General features: G+C 45.5%; 1 protein-coding gene across 7 annotated transcripts in view; it reads left to right on the top strand.

The window, feature by feature from the left end:
• MAP7D2 (MAP7 domain containing 2) overlaps positions 1–20781 on the top strand; it is an 80517-nt gene that overhangs the window by 35618 nt on the left and 24118 nt on the right. For 2 of the 7 annotated variants that reach the window (XM_038757346.1, XM_038757348.1), the window contains exons 2-7: positions 1058–1135; positions 5711–5874; positions 12221–12317; positions 13408–13527; positions 17548–17658; positions 19403–19525. In XM_038757346.1, coding sequence (XP_038613274.1) covers positions 1060–1135; positions 5711–5874; positions 12221–12317; positions 13408–13527; positions 17548–17658; positions 19403–19525 — 691 coding nt within the window. In that variant the 5' untranslated portion in view covers positions 1058–1059. Of the gene's footprint in view, positions 1–1057; positions 1136–5710; positions 5875–11813; positions 11987–12220; positions 12318–13407; positions 13528–17547; positions 17659–19402; positions 19526–20781 lie in introns of those variants that run through there. The other 5 variants (XM_038757347.1, XM_038757349.1, XM_038757350.1 and 2 more) reach the window with 5 other exon arrangements.

The following is a 20781-nucleotide window of genomic DNA, read 5'->3' on the forward strand; positions in this document are numbered from 1 at the left end:
CATTTTACAGAGGAGGGAACTGTGGCACAGAGAAGTGAAGTGACTTGCCCAAAGTCGCACAGCTGACAGTTGGTGGAGCCGGGATTTGAACCCATGACCTCTGGCTCCAAAGCCCATGCTCCACAGTGCTCTTTACTAAGCAAAGGAATTTGGGGTTTAGAGGTGGCATAGAAGGGGACCTTTCTCCAAGATGGCCATTAGAGAGGCAGCATGGTGTATTCATTCAATCGTATTTATTATGTGCAGAGCACTGTACTGAGCGCTTGGGAAAGTTGTTTTGTTTTGTTGTCTGTCTCCCCCTTCTAAACTGCGAGCCCGTTGGGTAGGGACCGTCTCTATATGTTGCCGATTTGTGCTTTCCAAGCGCTTAGTACACTGCTCTGCACACAGTAAGCGCTCAATAAATGTGATTGAATGAATGAAAGTACAATACAGCAATAAAGAGAGATAATCACTGCCCACAGTGAGCTCACAGTACAGAGGGGGAAGTGGATAATGGAGGGATTGTAAGTAGATAAATAGATTAAGACTGTGAACCCAACATGGGACAACCTGATCACCTTATATCCTCCTCAGCGCTTAGTACAGTGCTTTGCACATAGTAAGCGCTTAACAAATGCCATCATTATTATTAGATAGAGCCTTGGAGTCTGAAGGTCAAGGGTTCTAATCCCGGCTCTGCCACTTGTCTGCTGTGTGACTTTGGGCAATACTTCCCCCTTCTAGACTGTGAGCCCACTGTTGGGTAGGGACCGTCTCTATATGTTGCCAACTTGTACTTCCCAAGAGCTTAGTACAGTGCTCTGCACACAGTAAGCGCTCAATAAATATGAATGAATGAATGAAGTCACTTTGCTTCTCTCTGCCTCAGTGACCTCCTCTGGAAAATGGGGGTGAAGACTGTGAGCCCCACGTGGGGTAGGGACTGTGTCCAACCCGATTTGCGTGTATCCACCCCAGATTTTAGTACAATGTAAGGGCTGAACAAATACCATTTTAAAAAAAGGAGGTCTTTTGTGGCACTGATTGTAGTTTCCCATTTTCTCATCTTCCCCAGGTATGGATGGGTTTTTGAAAAGCGATGAGAGACAAAGACTCGCCAAGGAGAGAAGAGAAGAACGAGACAAATGTCTGGGTAAGTGGCATTCTGCATTTGTCACATGGCAGGCTGGAGATCTCTAGACGGCCCAAGTCAAAAGCGGGGCCTAGTAGAAGTGAGAAGCAGCACGGTGTAGTGGAAAGAGCACGGACTTGGGAGTAAGAGGTCTTGGGTTCTAATCCCGGCTCCGCCACTTACTTCTCTGCTGTGTGACCTCGGGCAAGTCGCTTCACTTCTCTGCACCTCAGTTACGTCATCTGGATAATGAGGATTAAGCCCTTGAGCCCCATGTGGGTCAGGGACTGTGTGCAACCCGATTTTCTTAGATCTACAGTTCCAGACATATAGTAAGCGCTAAATATGTGCAATTTTTAAAAAAAGAGTGGGGGAAAATAGTCTCTATTTACTTTTTTGCCTGAGTGGTAATTGTGGTAGTCGTATGATAAAGTTCTTATTGTGTGCAAAATGAGAGAGGAGAATCAGGACAATTAGATATAGTCTCTGTCCCGAATGGGGCTCTCATTATAAAAGATAGGGAGAGCAGGTATCACCCCCATTTTACAGAGAAGGAAACTGAGGCCCCGGACGGTTAAGGGACTTGCCCAAGGTCTCCCAGCAACAGGTGGCAGAACTGGGGGTAGCTTGCTGCTGCCGTTCTACCACTTGATGCTGCCTTGCGGACTCGTTTTTCGGTTTGGTTTCAGTCATACTAGCCCTTTTTTTGTCCTTTTTTTTTTTTTGAATGGCATCTGTTAGGCACTTACTCTGTGCCAGGAACTGTTTTAAGTGCTGGGGTAGCTACAGAGTAATCAGGTTGGACACAGTCCCTGTCCCATGTGGGGCTCACAGTCTTAATCCCCAGTTTACAGATGAGGGAAAGGAGGCCCGGAGAAGTGAGTTGACTTGCCCAAGGTCACGCAGCAGACAAGCGGGGAACCGGGATTAGAACCTAGGTCCTTTTGACTCCGCGGCCCAGTCTCTATCCACTAAGCCAGGCTGCTTCTCTAAAGCTTGGCAGAGAAACCCAAAATGATGACAGTCTGATCTTCAAGGGTGGAACTTTCCGGAGGAGGGAGAGCCATCAGCAAGAGGAGCTGTGGCCTAGACTATGTGGGGGAAAGAAATCATCATCATCATCATCATCATCAATCGTATTTATTGAGCGCTTACTGTGTGCAGAGCACTGTACTAAACGCTTGGGAAGTACAAATTGGCAACATATAGAGACAGTCCCTACCCAACAGTGGGCTCACAGTCTAAGAGGGGGAGACAGAGAACAAAACCAAACATACTAACAAAATAAAATAAATAGAATAGGTATGTTCAAGTAAAATAAATAAATAAATAGAGTAATAAATATGTACAAACATATCTACATATATACAGGTGCTGTGGGGAAGGGAAGGAGGTAAGATGGGGGGGATGGAGAGGGGGACGAGGGGGAGAGGAAGGAAGGGGCTCAGTCTGGGAAGGCCTTGAAGATGACGGAAGAGCCCGCAATTAGCGTTAGCAGGGCGAAGGAAAGAGGAGGCAAGGAGCAAACCTAAGAGGTGCCGAGCTGCAGATTTGGAGAATCAGCCTGGCTCAGTGGCTAGAACCCGGATCTGGGAGCCAAAAGGACCTGGGTTCTAATCCCAGCTCTGCCACTTGTCCACCGCATGACCTTGGGCAGTCACTTCACTTCTCTGTGCCTCAGTTCTCCTGTTCTCCTGCTTAGAACGTGAGCCCTACGTGGGACAAGGGACTGTGTCCAACCTAATTAACTTGTATCGATTCTTGCTCTTAGAACAATGTTTGAAGCAGCGTGGCTCAGTGGAAAGAGCCCGGGCTTTGGAGTCAGAGGTCATGGGTTCAAATCCCGGCTCCGACACTTGTCAGCTGTGTGACTTTGGGCAAGTCACTTTACTTCTCTGGGCCTCAGTGACCTCATCTGTAAAATGAGGATTAAGACTGTGAGCCCCAGTGGCACAACCTGATCACCTTGTAACCTCCCCAGCGCTTAGAACAGTGCTTTGCACATAGAAGCACTTAATAAATGCCATTATTTAAGCGCTTAGTACAGTGCTCTGCACATAGTAAGCGCTCAATAAATACGATTGATACAAAGTAAGCGCCTTACAAATACCATTAAAAAAAAAAAGAGTATGGTGTTGGAGATTTTGCTTATCCTTTTGTCCTGCCTTAGACTGAGCTCACTGAAGCCTAAGCTCCTTTGATTTCGTTGCCCACGGCACTTAGGAAGGTAGGTCTGTTGGGTGTAAGCCATCCATTAGTATCGTCATCATCAATCGTATTTATTGAGCGCTTACTGTGTGCAGAGCACTGTACTAAGCGCTTGGGAAGTACAAGTTGGCAACACATAGAGACAGTCCCTACCCAACAGTACAGTTGATAATCTTGAGCCCAATGTTGGGTAGGGACCATCTCTACCTGTTGCCAACTTGTACTTCCCAAGCGCTTAGTACAGTGCTCTGCACATAGTAAGCGCTCAATAAATACGATTGATGATGATGATGATCAGCCTCCATGCTGATATCTCTTGATTGAGGTTCGGGCTGAGCAGCAAGGAGAGTCGGAGGGAAGGAACCACCACCAGGCTGGGAGTTGAGATGGCTGTGCTGGAATTGGCAAAATTTGGTTACAGTTTGGTTTCAGTCACACTGGCCCTTCTTGTCCTTTTTTTTTTGAATGATATCTATTAAACGCTTACTCTGTGCCAGGCACCGTTTTAAGCGCTGGGGTAGGTACAAAGTAATCAGGTCGGACACAGTCCCTGTCATTCATTCATTCAATCGTATTTATTAAGTGCTTACTGTGTGCAGAGCACTGTACTACGCGCTTGGGAAGTACAAGTTGGCAACATATAGAGACGGTCCCTACCCAACAGCGGGCTCACAGTCTAGAAGGGGGAGACAGACAACAAAACAAAACATATTAACAAAATACAATAAACAGAATAAATATGTACAAATAAATAGAGTAATAAATACGTACAAACATATATACAGGTGCTGTGGGGAGGGGAAGGAGGTAAGGCGGGGGGATGGGGGAGGGGGAGAGGAAGTAGGGGGCTGTCCTACATGGGGCTTACAGTCTTCATCCCCACTTTACAGATGAAGGAACGGATGATTTAGGCGAATTGCAAATGCGACAGAGGGTCCGGGTAATGATTGTGGTATCGGTTAGATGCTTATTCTCCCCCTTTTAGACTGTGAGCCCACTGTTGGGTAGGGATTGTCTCTATATGTTGCCAACTTGTACTTCCCAAGCGCTTAGTACAGTGCTCTGCACACAGTAAGCGCTCAATAAATACGATTGATTGATTGATTATTATGTGCCAAATACTGTACTAAGCGCTGGGGTAGATACAAGGTAAGCAAGGTCCCACGTGGGGCTCACAGTCTAAGTAGGAAAGAGAAAAGGAATTGAATCCCCTTTTTGCTGATGAGGGAGCTGAAGCACAGAGAATAATAATAATAATCATAATTGTGGTATTTGTTAATAATAATTATAGTATTTAAGCGCTTACGATGTGCCAAGCACTGTTCGAAATGCTAAGGTAGATACAAGGTAATCAGGTTGTCCCACCTGGAGGCTCACAGTCTTAATCCCCATTTTACAGATGAGGGAACTGAAGCACAGAGAAGTGACGTGACTTGCCCCAAGTCCCACAGCGGGCAGGCGGCGGAGGCAGGATTAGAACCCAGGTCCTTCTGACACCCTCGCGTGTCCTCTGTCCACTGCTTCTCTATTTATTGAGCACCTACTGAGTGATAAGCACTATACCGAACCCTTGGGAAAGTACCAATGTAGCAAGGCATATGTTTCCTGTCCTTCAAGAGCTTAATGGGGGAGATGGACAGAAATGATTGTCAATATCATGGAAGCAGGAGGAAAAATAAGGGTAGAGCAAGAAGGGTTTATCTTATATGGTAAGAGCTTAGTAAATACCACATTTACTATTAATGATATCAGGATGAAATGGCTGAGAATGAATGGATTCGTGAATTAAATGGGCAGATATGGACAGGAACACACCCTTTTCTTGAAAGGGATAACGCAGGGAGCTAGATGGTAGGGAAATCAATTAATGGTATCTATTGAGCACTTACCCTGTGCAGAACACTGTACTAAGCACTTGGGAGAGTACAGTATCACAGAGTTGGTGGTCTCTTACCCATCATAAAGCGGGTGTTCCTCAAATGGTAAGGAACAGGGTGATGGGGTTGTTTAGGGGCAGGGGAAGGGAAGCGTAGGAAAATGTGAATACCATTCGGAAAGTTGTTTGAAATTCTAAAGATTTCCTGCGTTGTGTCTTTCATTATCATCATCATCATCAATGGTATTTATTGAGCGCTTACTATGTGCAGAACACAGTACTAAGCGCTTGGGAGGGCACAGTACTACAGAATTGGCAGAAACATTCCCTTCCCGCAGCGAGTGTAAATGGGGCAACGGATATTAATATAAATAACTAATTGTAGCCGTGTGCATGTAAGGGATTCTGGTCTCTCCTCTTCTGCTTAATTTTGTAGTAAAAGGCAATACCCCCCACCCCCCCCCCAAGCCAAAAACAATCCCGATAAGCCTTTTTCTGTCTTCTTTTCCAAGCCGCCAGGGAGCAACAGATCCGAGAGAAGGAGAGAAGAGCCAAGTTGCAGTACGAAAAACAAATCGAAGAGAGATGGAGGAAACTAGAAGAACAGAGACAGAGGGAGGATCAGAAGCGGGCAGCCGTGGAAGAGAAAAGGAAACAGAAGCTCAGAGAGAATGAGGTGCGGGGGGCTTATGCAAAGAGGTGGGGCTTTGAAGGGAGCTTCGCCTGCTGGACCCTCTCCTCCAAGAAGCCTTCCCTGACTGAGCCCTTCTTTCCTCTTCTCCCACCCCCTTCTGTGTCGCCCTGACTTTTTCCTTTTATTCATCCCCCCTCCCAGCCCCACACCACTTACGGACATATCCGTCATTTCCTTATTTCTATTAATATCTGTCTCCCCCTCTCGACTGTAAACCCGCCGTGGGCAGGGAATGTGTCTATAATATTGTTCTTTTGTACTCTCCCAAGCGCTTAGTACAGTGCTCTGCACACAATAAGTGCTCAATAAATATGATTGACTGACTGACTGACCGGAGGTGTTTCGAAGGACCGATAAGTCTCCTTCCGGGCACAAAGACTTGACACCGAGACCGTGTGTGGAGGCGATGATTCTAGTGCTGGTGCTTTGTCTGGCATCATTGATACTAATAATAATCTTTGCCCCCATGAAGCTTTCTCTCTAACGGAGGAGCTAGAAATAGAGTTATCAGAATAAATCAATTATATAATTAATACTATATACAATACTATATATATAAAATGACTAGTAGGAGAGGAGGGTAGAAATAAATACATAAGTACCAGATGGGGACTGAAGGGCTGTTGTGACTTGAGGTCCTGGGAGTTCACTGGGGGAAGCTTGATGGAAGAATAATAATAGTACTGATGATGATGATGATGATGGTATTCAAGTGCTCACCAAGTGCCTAGCACTGCTCTAAGTGCACAATAAGTGCTCAATAAATATGATTAACTGACTGACTGACTGACCGGAGGTGTTTTGAAGGACCGATAAGTCTCCTTCAGGGCACAAAGACTTGACACCGAGACCGTGTGTGGAGGCAATGATTCTAGTGCTGGTGCTTTGTCCGGCATCACTGATACTAATAATAATCTTTGCCCCCATGAAGCTTTCTCTCTAACGGAGGAGCTAGAAATAGAGTTATCAGAATAAATCAATTATATAATTAATACTATGTACAATACTATATATATAAAATGACTAGTAGGAGAGGAGGGTAGAAATAAATACATAAGTACCAAATGGGGACTGAAGGGCTGTTGTGACTTGGGGTCCTGGGAGTTCACTGGGGGAAGCTTGATGGAAGAATAATAATAGTACTGATAATGATGATGATGATGATGATGATGATGGTATTTAAGTTCTCACCAAGTGCCTAGCACTGCTCTAAGTGCACAATAAGTGCTCAACAAATATGATTAACTGACTGACTGACTGACCGGAGGTGTTTTGAAGGACCGATAAGTCTCCTTCAGGGCACAAAGACTTGACACCGAGACCGTGTGTGGAGGCAATGATTCTAGTGCTGGTGCTTTGTCCGGCATCACTGATACTAATAATAATCTTTGTCCCCATGAAGCTTTCTCTCTAATGGAGGAGCTAGAAATAGAGTTATCAGAATAAATCAATTATATAATTAATACTTTATACAATACTATATATATAGTATATATATAGAATGACTAGTAGGAGAGGAGGGTAGAAATAAATACATAAGTACCAGATGGGGACTGAAGGGCTGTTGTGACTTGGGGTACTGGGATTTCACTGGGGGAAGCTTGATGGAAGAATAATAATAGTACTGATAATGATGATGATGATGATGGTATTTAAGTGCTCACCAAGTGCCAAGCACTGCTCTAAGCGCTGGGGTTAATCAGGTCAGACATAGTCCCTGTCTCACCTGGTGCTTTACAGTCTAAGTGGGAGGGGGAATAGGCCCTGAATTCCCATTTTCTAGGGCACTTGCCTTCTCTCATCCCTCCCTCCCTGTTCCCTCTGGAGCCCGGGGTGTATTGAATGCAAAGGTGGGCAGCCCATTAATTGGTGCCCACTTTTCATTTTGAGCACCAGGAGGCAAAGAAAATAAGGATTTTACCGAGTGTGACCATTGGGAAGGGACGAGCTTCAACGGCCCAAAAGGCCAGAAAGCTGCCATCTGGTCTCTTTAAAATTGATTGGAAATTTTGAAGTCTCTTGTCCAAGGTTGGGCCGAGCAAGTTGGAGAATCCAGCCCAAAAAGCCACAGGGCGTAAACAGGGTCGGTTTACTATAAATAGGGTGGATCCTGCTTTGGAAATAAGATCCGTCTATAGGGGAATATATGTATCCTTTGTGGGGAAAATCGATGCTGTTGAGGGCGATCCTTGACCCATGTCTGTGAGGGACTAAACAGACCGTTAGGCAGTCATTCACCATCCCAAAGGATAGGGATCGTTTGGACGATGACTCCACAGTTTAGAAATGGTTTCCCATCCTCCTGTGCTAAGTGGATAAGGATGCGGAATAGGAGAGTTCTGTCACTGGGGACCTGTTTTTAGAAAAGTGAAAAGTAAAATATGGAATAGATTCTTGGCTAGGGGTATAATGGGGCCAGTGGAAACTGTCCTGAGATCCGTTGCTCTGTGGCGATGGAGAAGTCAGGCTGTGGGTGATGTTTGCGTAAGTCTCCGTCCTTTTTACGAGAAGCGTTCCCTGCCTAAGTGCTATTGACGGTGCCTAAACCGCCAGACTTGGTGTTCGACCCCTGGGATTGGTTACCCAGGAGGCTGTGGCACTAATTCAGAGCCGCTGCTGTTTTTGAAAAACAAAGCGCTTAGTACAGTGCTCTGCACACAGTAAGCGCTCAATAAGTACGATTGATGATGGTGATGATGATGAAAAAAGCACCATAGAGCACTGTTGGAAAAATCTCACACTTTGGTCACCCAGGCTGGGGTGGTGGATGTGGGGAAGGGGTGGGCCATTGGCTTGCAGAGTACAACAGAGCAAACTGTGGTTTTGACTGGCTGTTTGATCAGCGCTGTAAGCCTCCTGAGGGATTATTATTACTGCTACTACTAATAATAGTAATAATAACTAATTGTGATATCTGTTAAGTGCCTATCATGTGCCAGGAACTGAACGAAGCTCTGGGTAGATACAAGGTAATCGGGTGGGTCCCACTCTCTGTCCCACATCAGGCTCACAGTCGTCATCACCATTTTCCAGACGAAGTAACTGAGGCACAGAAAGGTGAACTGCCTTGCCCAAAGTGACACCGCAGATAAGTGGTGGAGCGGGGATTAGACCCCAGGTCCTGCTGACTCTCAGTCCCGGGCTCTAGCCACTGGTGGCTACCCACTGGACCGCTTCATTCACAGCCTGATGACCCGTGTCGCGGGCTCAGTGCTCTGTGCCGTAATCCCAGACCTGATGACACGTCAAGCGCAGGGCTAAGTGCTGGGGTAGGTTTCTGTTGAACAGGTAGGACACGCTCACTCTGACGCTCAGGAGTCCTACCGTCGAAGGGCGAGGGAGAACAGGTTTCTTACCTCTATTTTCCTGGTGAGGAAATGGAGGTCCAGGGAGGTCCAGAAATGGAGGTCATCTTTTTTTTTTTAATGGCATTTGTTAAACGCTTATTATGAGCCAGGTGCTCTTCTAAACGCTGAGGTAGATGCAAGCTAATCAGGTTGGATATAGTCCCTGTCCCACATGGGGCTCGCAGTCTTAATCCCCATTTTACAGATGAGGCAACTGAGGCCCAGAGAAGTGAAGTGACTTGCCCAAGGGCATACTACAGACAAGTGGCGAAGCTGTGATTAGAACCCAGATCCTTCAGACTTCCAGGCCCGTGGTCTATCCATAGACCACACAGCTTTTCCTAGTCCAGTATCCAAGTGACTGTGCCCATGGGAAGCAGAGGCAATATGCTCTAGACTCTAATCACATTGTGGGCAGGGATTGTGTCTACCAATTCTGTTATTTAGCTATATTGTACTCTCCCCCTCCAGACTGTAAGCTCATTGAGGTCAGGGAATGTGCCTAACTACTCTGTTATATAACTCTAATTAGGGTTAGAGTTAGGGTACTCTCCCAAGTGCTTAGTACAGTGTTCTGCATATGGTAGGTGCTCAATAAATACTATTAATTGATCGATTAATATGCGGGCAAGGATGCCGTCATTTCTCTGTCAGTGCATAAGAGAGAGATGCAACCAGGCTCCCTTGGGAGATATCTGCTGTTGCCAAGGTGACCTTTTCTCCCTCTTGTTTCCTTTTGCCTTGGGCAGGAGTGGGCCAAGACACACCCATGCTTTAGTGGGGCAGCTATCCCAGCTTCCTTTGGCCAAAGGGGTCAAAGAGTTTCCCTCTCAAACTAATCACTCTCCCGGAGTTTCTCTCTCTCTCTTTCCCTCCCTCCCCACCCGAAACAGAGTCAGACAGCAGTCTGACTATTGCCATATATATGTATATTTATAGCCTTTATTAAGCATTTACTATGTGCCAGGCACTGTACTAAGGGCTGGGGTAGATCCAAGTTAATCAGGTTGGATGCAGTCCCTATCCCACATAGGGCTCACCGTCTTAATCCCCATTTTAGAGGTGGGGGAATTGAGACACGGAGAAGTGACTGGCCCAAGGTCACACAGCTGACAAGTATTGGGGCTTGGATTAGAACCCACCAGGCCCAGGCTCTAACCATTAGGCCACACTGCTTCTTGTGTGTTTCTCATATGCCTCCAAGGATATAGTCTGCTGACTCGTATCTCAGGGAGCCGCTAAATCACAACTTTGCAAAGCAGCTGGTCCTCTTGACTTGTCCACGGTAATTTCTACCTACAGACGTAGCCGGGAAAAACTCATTTCTCATCGCCACACCCTTAGGTCGCTTCAGACTCTCAGTTGCCTCTTGTCTTAAGCCGAGAGATCTAGGCCCTTGAAGGAGACATGGACAATAGATCTCTCCTACATGAACAACCGATATCAGCAGTGGCAAAATAAACCCAAAACACCCGCTGTGCAGCCTTTACTTGTAGCAAGTGGAACAAAGCCTTTTATTCTAGCTTCTTCAAGGAGAGTCGAGCTATTTTTCCTTCCTTTGGCCGAAGGAAAAGGAAGATGATTTGGAGGATTCCGCTTGCTGCTTTTTCTTCTGAGGAAAGAAAGGCAATACTGTATTTCCCACAGATTACGCATCATCTACATGTAGCCAGGGTTATTTGGAAAACACCAGGATCTGGTGGCGGTAACGAAGCTGAAATGTGGAGTTCGTGAATTGTGAATTTCAGCTCTTCTATCTCCGTAATTGATTTATTTGCATTAATGTCTGTCTCCCCTTCTAGACCGTTCATTGTGGGTAGGTAAAAGTGTGTCTGTCATACTGTTATATTGCACTCTCTCAAGCGCTTAGAACAGTGCTTTGTACTCAGTCAGCACTCAATAAATGCGATCAATTGATTGATCCATTTCTCTGTGGCTGTCTCCAATCTGAGCAGCAGGGGAATTGGCTACTTGCAGTGTCATTTCTGGAGACCGAGTCATGCAAGTAGGACAGCTGGTTTTGTGTGGCAGTGAGGGCGAAATGTGCGTTTGTTAATCAGGCCATCGGCCCCTCCGACTGGCTCCTTTAAGATAACGACATTTTACTTGTTTGCAGACTATTTCCGAAGGGATTTGGGGTAGTTGATTTTCCGGGGAAAAATCTGGGCTGGTTTCCTGAACTCTGCAAGTCCCCGAACTGGGTGAACAGGAACAGTGATGCTGGCCACTAAAAAATAAAACACCTCGGGCCTTAGTTGGTGTTCAGGACTTGATCGGGTGCTTAGTTTTGAAATCAGGGCTGCCACTCCCCACATCGCATCTCACAAAATGTATGCACGAGAGCGATCCGTGGTGAGGTGGAGGAGTTAACAGCACAGATGTTTAAGCTTCTGAGGTGAACGTCCCCCGTGCTCGCCTTGGGAGGAAGGATCACATTCGATTAAAAACGGATTCATTTTCTCGACTCCAAATTGCCTTTTCCCAAAGCTTTCCCGTCTCCCGGAGATTCCCAGGGGAGGGGCCGTGCAGTTTTGCCACTGAAGAAGACTCAGCCGAAACCTAGTGTAGGCAAGAAGGAGTTAATGCTTGTCAGGCATTATTCTTAAACAAATTAAGTCTGGAGCAAAGTGACAGCTTCACCATAGGGAGTAGCCAGGGGCGGGCGGTGATGCAACCTATGTTATTTACTGAGGCCTTCTGTCCATCTCAGAAGCCCGCAGACAAAGGAAGGATATCTTTATCGAGAGGTGGGTGGATGGACTTATGATCTCCTCAGCTGGTCCCATGACTGATGTGTGCCACAGTTTCCTCGGACTAGTGGGATGTGGTCAGAATCAGCCCGGGGAACGAGAGGACCATCCCGACCACTCCCCGTTTTAAGCATCGGGGAAACGGACCTCCGCCTGGGAAAAGGGACCGTACCTCCCCCCTCCCGCCCCCTTTCTCCCTGACCCCCTCATTTTTTTGCATCCTATCACCAGGAACGCTTAGAAGCCATGATGCGGCGGTCTCTTGAGCGAGAGCAGAAGAGATGGTCTTGGGGAGGAGCGCTCGCTTCGGGCTCCGGAGGCAGAGACGGTGAGTGAGGCGGGCCGCCTGCATTGCAGATACCCGAGTGGGGAACTCTGGAAGAGAAAACAACAGAGACGCTTGGGGAGTTTTGGGAATGTCCCCCTCCGGGTCTCAGAGACGCGGGTGGATCGAGAATCAGTCACCCCAGATCCAGGCTCCTTCGGTTTTTCTTAGAGGTGGTCAGGAAAGCGGGGTGCACAAGTTTCCCAATGCGGCTGTGACACCAGTGCGTTGATATCACAGTCAGAGTTAGAGGGGAGAGGGAGGTGTTTTAGCAGCCGATTGGAAAAAGAACCCTTAGACTAGTCAGGAACCTGGAAGATCTGGGAAGACTGAATTTGTTTGGGGTCTCGGGAAATTTCAGAGCCCACAGGGAGCAATTGAAAAATGCACAATCGCACTGGCCACTGAATAGGATTTGTTGTTTTCCCTCCTCATCCTTTATTTCTGTTGCCCTTTTGATTTTTGAGAAACGACGCCCTTTCGATTTCCCTCCAGAGTCAATCATTTATCTCACGTCCTAATGCATGTTCATTTTTTGCATTTCGAAGTGGGCGTTTTGAATTTGGGTTTAAAGGCATACTGATTTTTATAGGTGGTTTTTCTTTTCCCAGTCAGGTGGTTTTATATAGTCTTTTAAAGTTCAGTCTATGCAGGTGATAAAAAGTGTGTTTTTCAAAGCAGCAAATGGACACCCGAGTTCTCTGATGTCTTTCCGCATACTAGTGTCTGTATTAGTTTTGATGCATAGTTCCCTTATGCCAAATGTCCAGTAATATTATCTCATTAACCTTTCCTTGTGAAAGAGTCTCTCCTAAACCTCATTCACTTTTTCTAGTCATTCTGGTGATTTACCTTTCCTTATGAAAGATTCTCTCCAAATGTCCAGTAATATTATCTCATTAACCTTTCCTTATGAAAGAGTCTCTCCTAAACCTCATTCACTTTTTCTATTCATTCTGGTGATTTACCTTTCCTTATGAAAGATTCGCTCTAACCCGATTCACTTTTTCTAGTCATTATGCTGATTCTTTTTCTTTAATTTTTTGAAGCATCGTGATAATTTTCCACCTCTCTCTGGTTTTCTGCCGCGTAGGTGTAGCAGAAAATTCCCCACCCTCTCTCCTAGGTGTAGCTGCCAACACCCTTCCTCCAGACCCTGTGACCTCTTCTTCTTCTACTGCCGCTGCTGCTGCTGCTTGCGAGCCCCACAATGGTATTTCAGAGCATCCCATTGCCGTTCTAATCACTTTAATCCATCCTCCAACCTCGGCCTGCCTAACCACTTTTCAGTTTTATTTTTCCGCTGGACCCCGTGGTCCCAGATAACCTAACCGGTTGTCTGTTTTTCTCCTTTTATTTCGCCATAGTGAAGCCTGCATGCCGTATGTGTTCTGGTGCTGTAGAGACCCATTCCCCTCATGGTGTGCTAGATTCTAACCCAACAACTAAATGCGTTCACATTTCCGGAGAATGCGTGAGCCTCCCTGTAGTGATTTGAGCTGTATGGAGGTTTATCTTTTCCCTGAGCCTACTGCAGAAAACCAGACGAGCTAATAGGTGGTACTGACGAAGACATTTCAAGCGCACCCGACGTTTAGCATTACATTGACAGCGTCTGGTGGTTTCAGATTTGTTAATTCTGAGGCTTAGTCTTTAGGTTAGTCCTCCGTCGGTTCAGGGGATCGCCGCGGTTTCTGTCGCTGTTTCTGGGAGGAATACTGTTCTGGGTAAAAGGATATGTCGCGGGCATGGCCGAGACAAGGGATGCAATTGGAGCACCGATGCGCCCGTTTGCATTTATTCTCTTAGGAAACTGGAGCGTTCTAGCTACGGGGAGGAAGATCCAGAAGAGAGATGCGGTGTTTTTCCCGACTCTGCAGCGGGTCGGGTTACTTCAGTGATGTTCTTTATGACTCTGCACCAGAGTCCTTGGGCTAAGTGCCGGGGTAGATACAGGAGAATTAGTTGGGACACGGCCCCTGTCCCGTAGGGGCTCCCAGCGTCGGAGCGAAGGAGAACAGTTACCTTCTCCTCATTTTACAGTGAGGGAGCTGAAGATAAGAGAGTGATTAAAGGTCTTGAACGAGATGAAACGGTAGGCAGATGACAGAGCTGATCTGGGCACTTTTGTCTGCTGTGTGACCTTGGGCAAGCCACTTCAGTTCTCTGTTACCTCATCTGTAAAATGGGGAATAAGACCGTGAGCCCTATGTGGGACATGGACTGTGTCCAACCTGATTAGCTCATCCCCTCGTTCCCCTCTCCATCCCCCCCCGTCTTACCTCCTTCCCTTCCCCACAGCACCTGTATATATGTATATATGTCTGTACATATTTATTACTCTATTTATTTTACATGTACATATCTATTCTATTTATTTTATTTTGTTAATATGTTTGGTTTTGTTCTCTGTCTCCCCCTTCTAGACCGTGAGCCCACTGTTGGGTAGGGACTGTCTCTACATGTTGCCAACTTGTACTTCCCAAGCGCTTAGTACAGTGCTCTGCACACAGTAAGCGCTCAATAAATACAATTGATTGATTGATTGATTAGCTCGTATCTACCCCAGTGCTTAATGCAATGCCTGGCACATAGTAAGTGCTTGACAAATACCATTAAAAAAATGCACTGTTCTGAGAATTTGGGAGAGTTCACAGCCGTATAAGATATGTTCCCTGCCCACAAGGAGCTTCTATTATTTTTAATGGTACTGGTTAAGCACTTAATACGTGTCAAGCACTGTACTAAGGACTGGGGTAGATTCAAGCTAATCAGGTTGGACCTAGTCCCTGTCCCATATGGGGCTCACGATTTAAGTAGGAGGGAATAGGACTTAATCCCCATTTTACAGATGAGATAACTGAGACCCACTGAAGTTAAGTGACTTGGCTCAAGGTCACACAGCAGACATTGGCAGAGCTGGGATTAGAAACCAGGTCTTCTGACTCCCGTGCCTGTGGTCTTTCCACTAGGCCGGGCTGCTTCTCATGTATTTGGTCATCCTTCTTGCTGTTCTGTGGAATGAATTGTGATAGATTAGATTAGCTATTAGGTTTGTAGAGCACCAACTTGGTTTAGTAAGGGGAGTTTTATTTATGTCCTACTTTCCCAAGTACTTAGAACAGTGCTCAGAGGATGCCCAAATTCCAGAATTACTAGACATGTAAAAACACGCATTGGAAAACAGATGGAATTATGTTTTACCAGAATTCCCGGTTGGGGAAAAAAAGCTAGACTAGAATCTTATTTTTGAGACATTTTAAAGCCCATGGTTTGAGAATAATAATGATAATTGTGCTATCATAATAATAATAATGATAATAATAATCAGAGGGTGCCCAAATTCCAGAATTACTAGACATGTAAAAACACACATTGGAAAACAGATGGAATTATATTTTACTAGAATTTCCGGTTGGGGGAAAAAAAGCTAGACTAGAATCTTATTTTTGAGAAGCTCATCTTAAAGCCCATAGTTTGAGAATAATAATGATAATTGTGGTATAATAATAATGATAATGATAATACTAATCAGAGGATGCCCAAATTCCAGAATTACTAGACATGTAAAAACACGCATTGGAAAACAGATGGAATTATATTTTACCAGAATTTCCGGTTGGGGAAAAAAAGCTAGACTAGAGTCTTATTTTTGAGAAGCTCACCTTAAAGCCCATGGTTTGAGAATAATAATGATAATTGTGGTATCATAATAATAATAATTATTATTATAATAATGATGGCATTTGTTAAGCACTTACTATGTGCAAAGCACCGTTCTAAGCGCTGAGGGGATACAAGGTGATCAGGTTATCCCACGTGGGGCTCACAGTCGTAATCCCCATTTTACAGATGAGGTAACTGAGGCTCAGAGAAGTTAAGTGACTTGCCCAAGGTCACACAGCAGACAGGTGGCGGAGCCGGTATTCGAACCCATGACCTCTGACTCCAAAGCCTGTGCCCTTTCCACTGAGCCACGCTGCTTCTGTTAAGCACTTACTATGTACCAAGCACTGTATGAAATGCCGGGGTGGATACAAGTAAATTTTAGACTGTGAGCCCACTGTTGGGTAGGGACTGTCTCTATATGTTGCCAATTTGTACTTCCCAAGCGCTTAGTACAGTGCTCTGCACATAGTAAGCGCTCAGTAAATATGATTGATGATGATGATGATGATGATGATGAAGTGAATCAGGTTGGACACAGTCCCTGTCCCACATGGGGCTCATAGTCTTAATCCCCATTTTCCAGATGAGATCACTGAGGCACAGAGAGGTGGAGCGACTTACCCAAGGTCACCGGGCAGACAAGTGATGGAGCTGGGATTAGCAACTTCGAGGCCTGGGTTCTAGCCTGTAGACCACACTGCTCTCTAATTCCCACCTAGGAGCTGGGGAATAGTTGGAAAAGTGGTCCACATCCAAAATTGAGGTCCTGCTGGCAAATCTAAGGGGATTGCTTCTCAAAATGTCAGCTACAAAATCTCCTGAAGTCGTCATTGCAGTGCCTTCCCTGGGGTTGAGGTCAGGCAGGGCCAAATTGGGATTCATCATAACACCTGTTAGAAGGTGCAATTTTTCTACATCTGCTGTAAGCTAACGCCTAATGTGAGAGAGACTGAGTCAGTTGCTTACTTTTTTTAAATACCGCTACTCTATGGGTTTGTCTTTTCAATTCCCAACCCTCAAAAAATTAAATGCCACTAGGATTCTTGTGTGACAGATTTGGTAAAATTTGAAATGCGTAACCCATCTTACCTCCTTCCCTTCCCCACAGCAGCTGTATATATGTATATATGTTTGTACATATTTATTACTCTATTTATTTATATATTTATTTATTTTACTTGTACATATCTATTCTATTTATTTTATTTTGTTAGTATGTTTGGTTTTGTTCTCTGTCTCCCCCTTTTAGACTGTGAGCCCACTGTTGGGTAGGGACTGTCTCTGTATGTTGCCAACTTGTACTTCCCAAGCGCTTAGTACAGTGCTCTGCACACAGTAAACGCTCAATAAATACGATTGATTGATTGATTGATTGACCACTCCTCTCGGGCTGTTAAGGACCCTGAAGACCATTGCATTTCAACCGTCATCATTATCGTCATTGTCGTCTGTCCCTCGGCTCCCTAGAGCTGTTGCTAGGCCCTTGGAAGAAAAAGAAAAGATGAATTTCGGTCATTTCCTGTTCTGTAACAAATGTAAATGTCTTTAATGCATTTTTCTGCAGCTTGTGACAAACTTTCAGCCTCCACCATGAATCTGCCCAAGCAGACGGAGTCACCCATCAGTAAACGCCTCTCGGCTTCTACGGCAGCAATTCCCTATTCCCCTGACAGAGGCAAGTGAATGTGTGTCATGGTCTCTGAATGGCTGTTTTCTCCTTTGATGTGCCCTGCACTTAGATGAATATTGTCTTCAACAACAAAGAAAAAAAGTCGGTTGCCTTGGTAGCAGGTTCTGCCTGGAAAGGAATTTAGTTCTCGTGAAGTGCAATGAGAAGGAGAGCTAGTTTAGCTCCTTCCCAGGGCTTGAATTAATTCCTGAGAGCAAGGCAGGTGCTCTTGGAAGCTGCACCCAGTCTTTCGGCGCAGGAAAGCCACTGGGATGTAGTGGAGCTGGTCAGAAAAAGGCAGTATCACCTCTAAACTTCACGCTCGTTGTGGCAAGAGACAGGGAATGTGTCTGCCAACTCTGTTCTATTGTACTCTCCCAAGCACTTAGTGCAGTGCTCTGCGCACAGTAAGTGCTCAGTAATATGATTGATTGAGGGGCTAGTGGTTTTTTTTGTTTCTGTCGTTTGTTTTAAATGGTATGTTACGCGCTTCATGTGTGCCAGACACTGCACTAAGCACTGGGGTAGACAGAACGTTGTCAGGTTGGTCACAGCCCGCTCTGAAACCTGCTCTTACGATTTTATCTAGCAGAATATTTGAAGTGAAATGAGGTCTTCCCCATCCTCTTCCCTCAAACATCAACTTGCCTGATGTGCTCCTGTTTTAGCATTTCATCGGGTGACTTCCACAAGGTAGCTCGCCCGTAAGTTTCCACCACGAGTAGGTCTCGTGACGGATGGAGAAAGTACAGAGGAGAGCAATTTGGAAGGTGTGACATCTGGGAAATGTATTTTTAGTGGGTGGCAGTATTTTTAAGAAATCTAAACCGCTTTTGAGGTGAGACAGTCTAACTCTCCAGATGGAGGTTTGAGCCCAAGGACACAAGGACTTCAATCAATCAATCAATCAATCGTATTTATTGAGCGCTTACTATGTGCACAGCACTGTACTAAGCGCTTGGGAAGTACAAATTGGCAACATATAGAGACAGTCCCTACCCAACAGTGGGCTCACAGTCTAAATTCACAGTCAGGATTCAGGGATTTGACAGTGGTCCAGGGAGGCCACAGAGTTAGCCCAGATTCCATAAAGATGTCCGATACCGTTAAATAGTGTCAGGCGTAATAGGAGAGGGTTTCTTCACCTCTTACTGAGTGTGAAGTGCTGGGAAAAAGTACAGTGGGTGGAAATTAGATATGGTCCTAGACCGTCGAGAGGTCCATCATCTAAGTATAAATATGAAAGAATTAATCAATGATATTTATTGGGTGCTTACTATGTGCAGAGCACTGTACGTAGCACTTGGAAGAGTTTAATTTAACTGAGTTGGTAGATGCATTCCCTGCCCGTAATGAGCTTAGAATCTAGAGGGAGAGACAAACATTTGAATGAATAAATGGTGGGGAGAAGGAATTCATGATATCCAACTAAAATGCCCCTTGAAAGAGAGCTCACTAAACGTATTATAGAATCTCAGGAGGGACCTTAGTGTCCCAGTTTACTCTGAAAATGTAGATCCAGACATTTGTCACCCGTTCTAGAGGTGGAAAATTGGATACTCAGGCATGTGTCTTAAAATGTCTATTATCATTAAAAACCTCCATCAGGCTGGAGAATCTGTATTCTTTTGAAAAAATTGTTTCCTCCATTAAGCGTTTATTTTCTCATTCCATCTACTCGTTTACATATGGCTTTGTTTTCGTCGTTTGTTTCATTTTGAATTTTGTTTCATTTGCTTCCATCCTCCAGCTCACCGCATGCACCTTAGTCCAATGGAAAACTTGCTTGTTATGCGACTGTTGACTCCCACACAATCGTCTTTAGCCAGAAGCAGAAGTACCCTCATGCTTTCTAAGCCCTACAGTGATTCAGGTAAAATAGTTCGGAGGGCTCAAGTCGCAGGATGCTACCACGCCAGGGGACCTTGAGGAGGTGATGGAGGGAGGATGACTCGGTATGCGATTTAATGTAGAGTCTGGACCTTCTTAATGCTCCATTTTCTAGTCTCGAGTCGTGTCCTAAGCTATTTCCAGCAATATCTGTTTCCTACTGATGTTCTCCACTATAGCCGTATTTCTTTTCATTTTTTTTGTATACTGGGTTACTGTTACAGTGTCTTGGGGGTATCGTGCAGTTTTACGATATTTACGGTGCTTATCCAGTGCTCACTGTGAACTAAACGCTGGGGCAAGTACAGGCCTATGGGATCCACACAGGGCTCAAAATCGATTTTGTCCCCATTTTACAGAGGAGGCAACTGGGGGCCAGAGAGGTTCAGTGACTTGCCCAAAGCCACACAGCACACAGGTGGCAGAGCCAGGATTCCAGTTCCCTGCTCTTTTTACAAGTCCTGTGCAGGGCTATTTTTAGCTCGACCATTATGAAAATTACAATCATGGCTCCAAGCAATGTCCTGGTCCCCTTATATGCCCACAAAAATCGAATGGATTGTGACTTCAGAGGCCCAGCTTGGTCTAGTTGGGTGAAGCTAGAGCCTGGACTTCAGTGGGTCTTTAGCAAGCAAAGGAGATGATCTTAGCATCACATAATTGTGGTATTTGTTAAGTATGTACCTTGTGCCAATCAATCGTATTTATTGAGCACTTACTATGTGCAGAGCACTGTACTAAGCGCTTGGGAAGTACAAATTGGCAACACATAGAGACAGTCCCTACCCAACAGTGGGCTCACAGTCTAAAAGGGGGAGACAGAGAACAGAACCAAACATACCAACAAAATAAAATAAATAGGATAGAAATGTACAAGTAAAATAAATAAATAAATAAATAGAGTAATAAATATGTGTTCAAAGCGCTGGGCTAGATGCAAGATAATCGGGTCCACATGGGGATCACAGTCTAATCTGGAGGGAGCCCAGGTATCGAATCACCGTTTTGGCAGATGGGGGAACTGAGGCGCATCGATGTTAAGTGAATCACCCACGGTCACACAGCAGACAGGGAGTGGAGCTGGGATCAAAACCTAAGTCCTCTACCTCCCAGGCCACACTGCTTCTCACGTAGATGTGTAGCAACCGGGCAGCTTTTCCGTGAACGGGGCCGCACCTTCGTCTACTACGTGCTCTCCGAACGTCTCCACTGCCAGAAGCGCATGTAAGATTCCGGCTT

This window comes from Tachyglossus aculeatus, chromosome 15, assembly GCF_015852505.1.
Source record: "Tachyglossus aculeatus isolate mTacAcu1 chromosome 15, mTacAcu1.pri, whole genome shotgun sequence".
In the NCBI taxonomy this organism is placed as follows: Eukaryota; Metazoa; Chordata; class Mammalia; order Monotremata; family Tachyglossidae; genus Tachyglossus; species Tachyglossus aculeatus.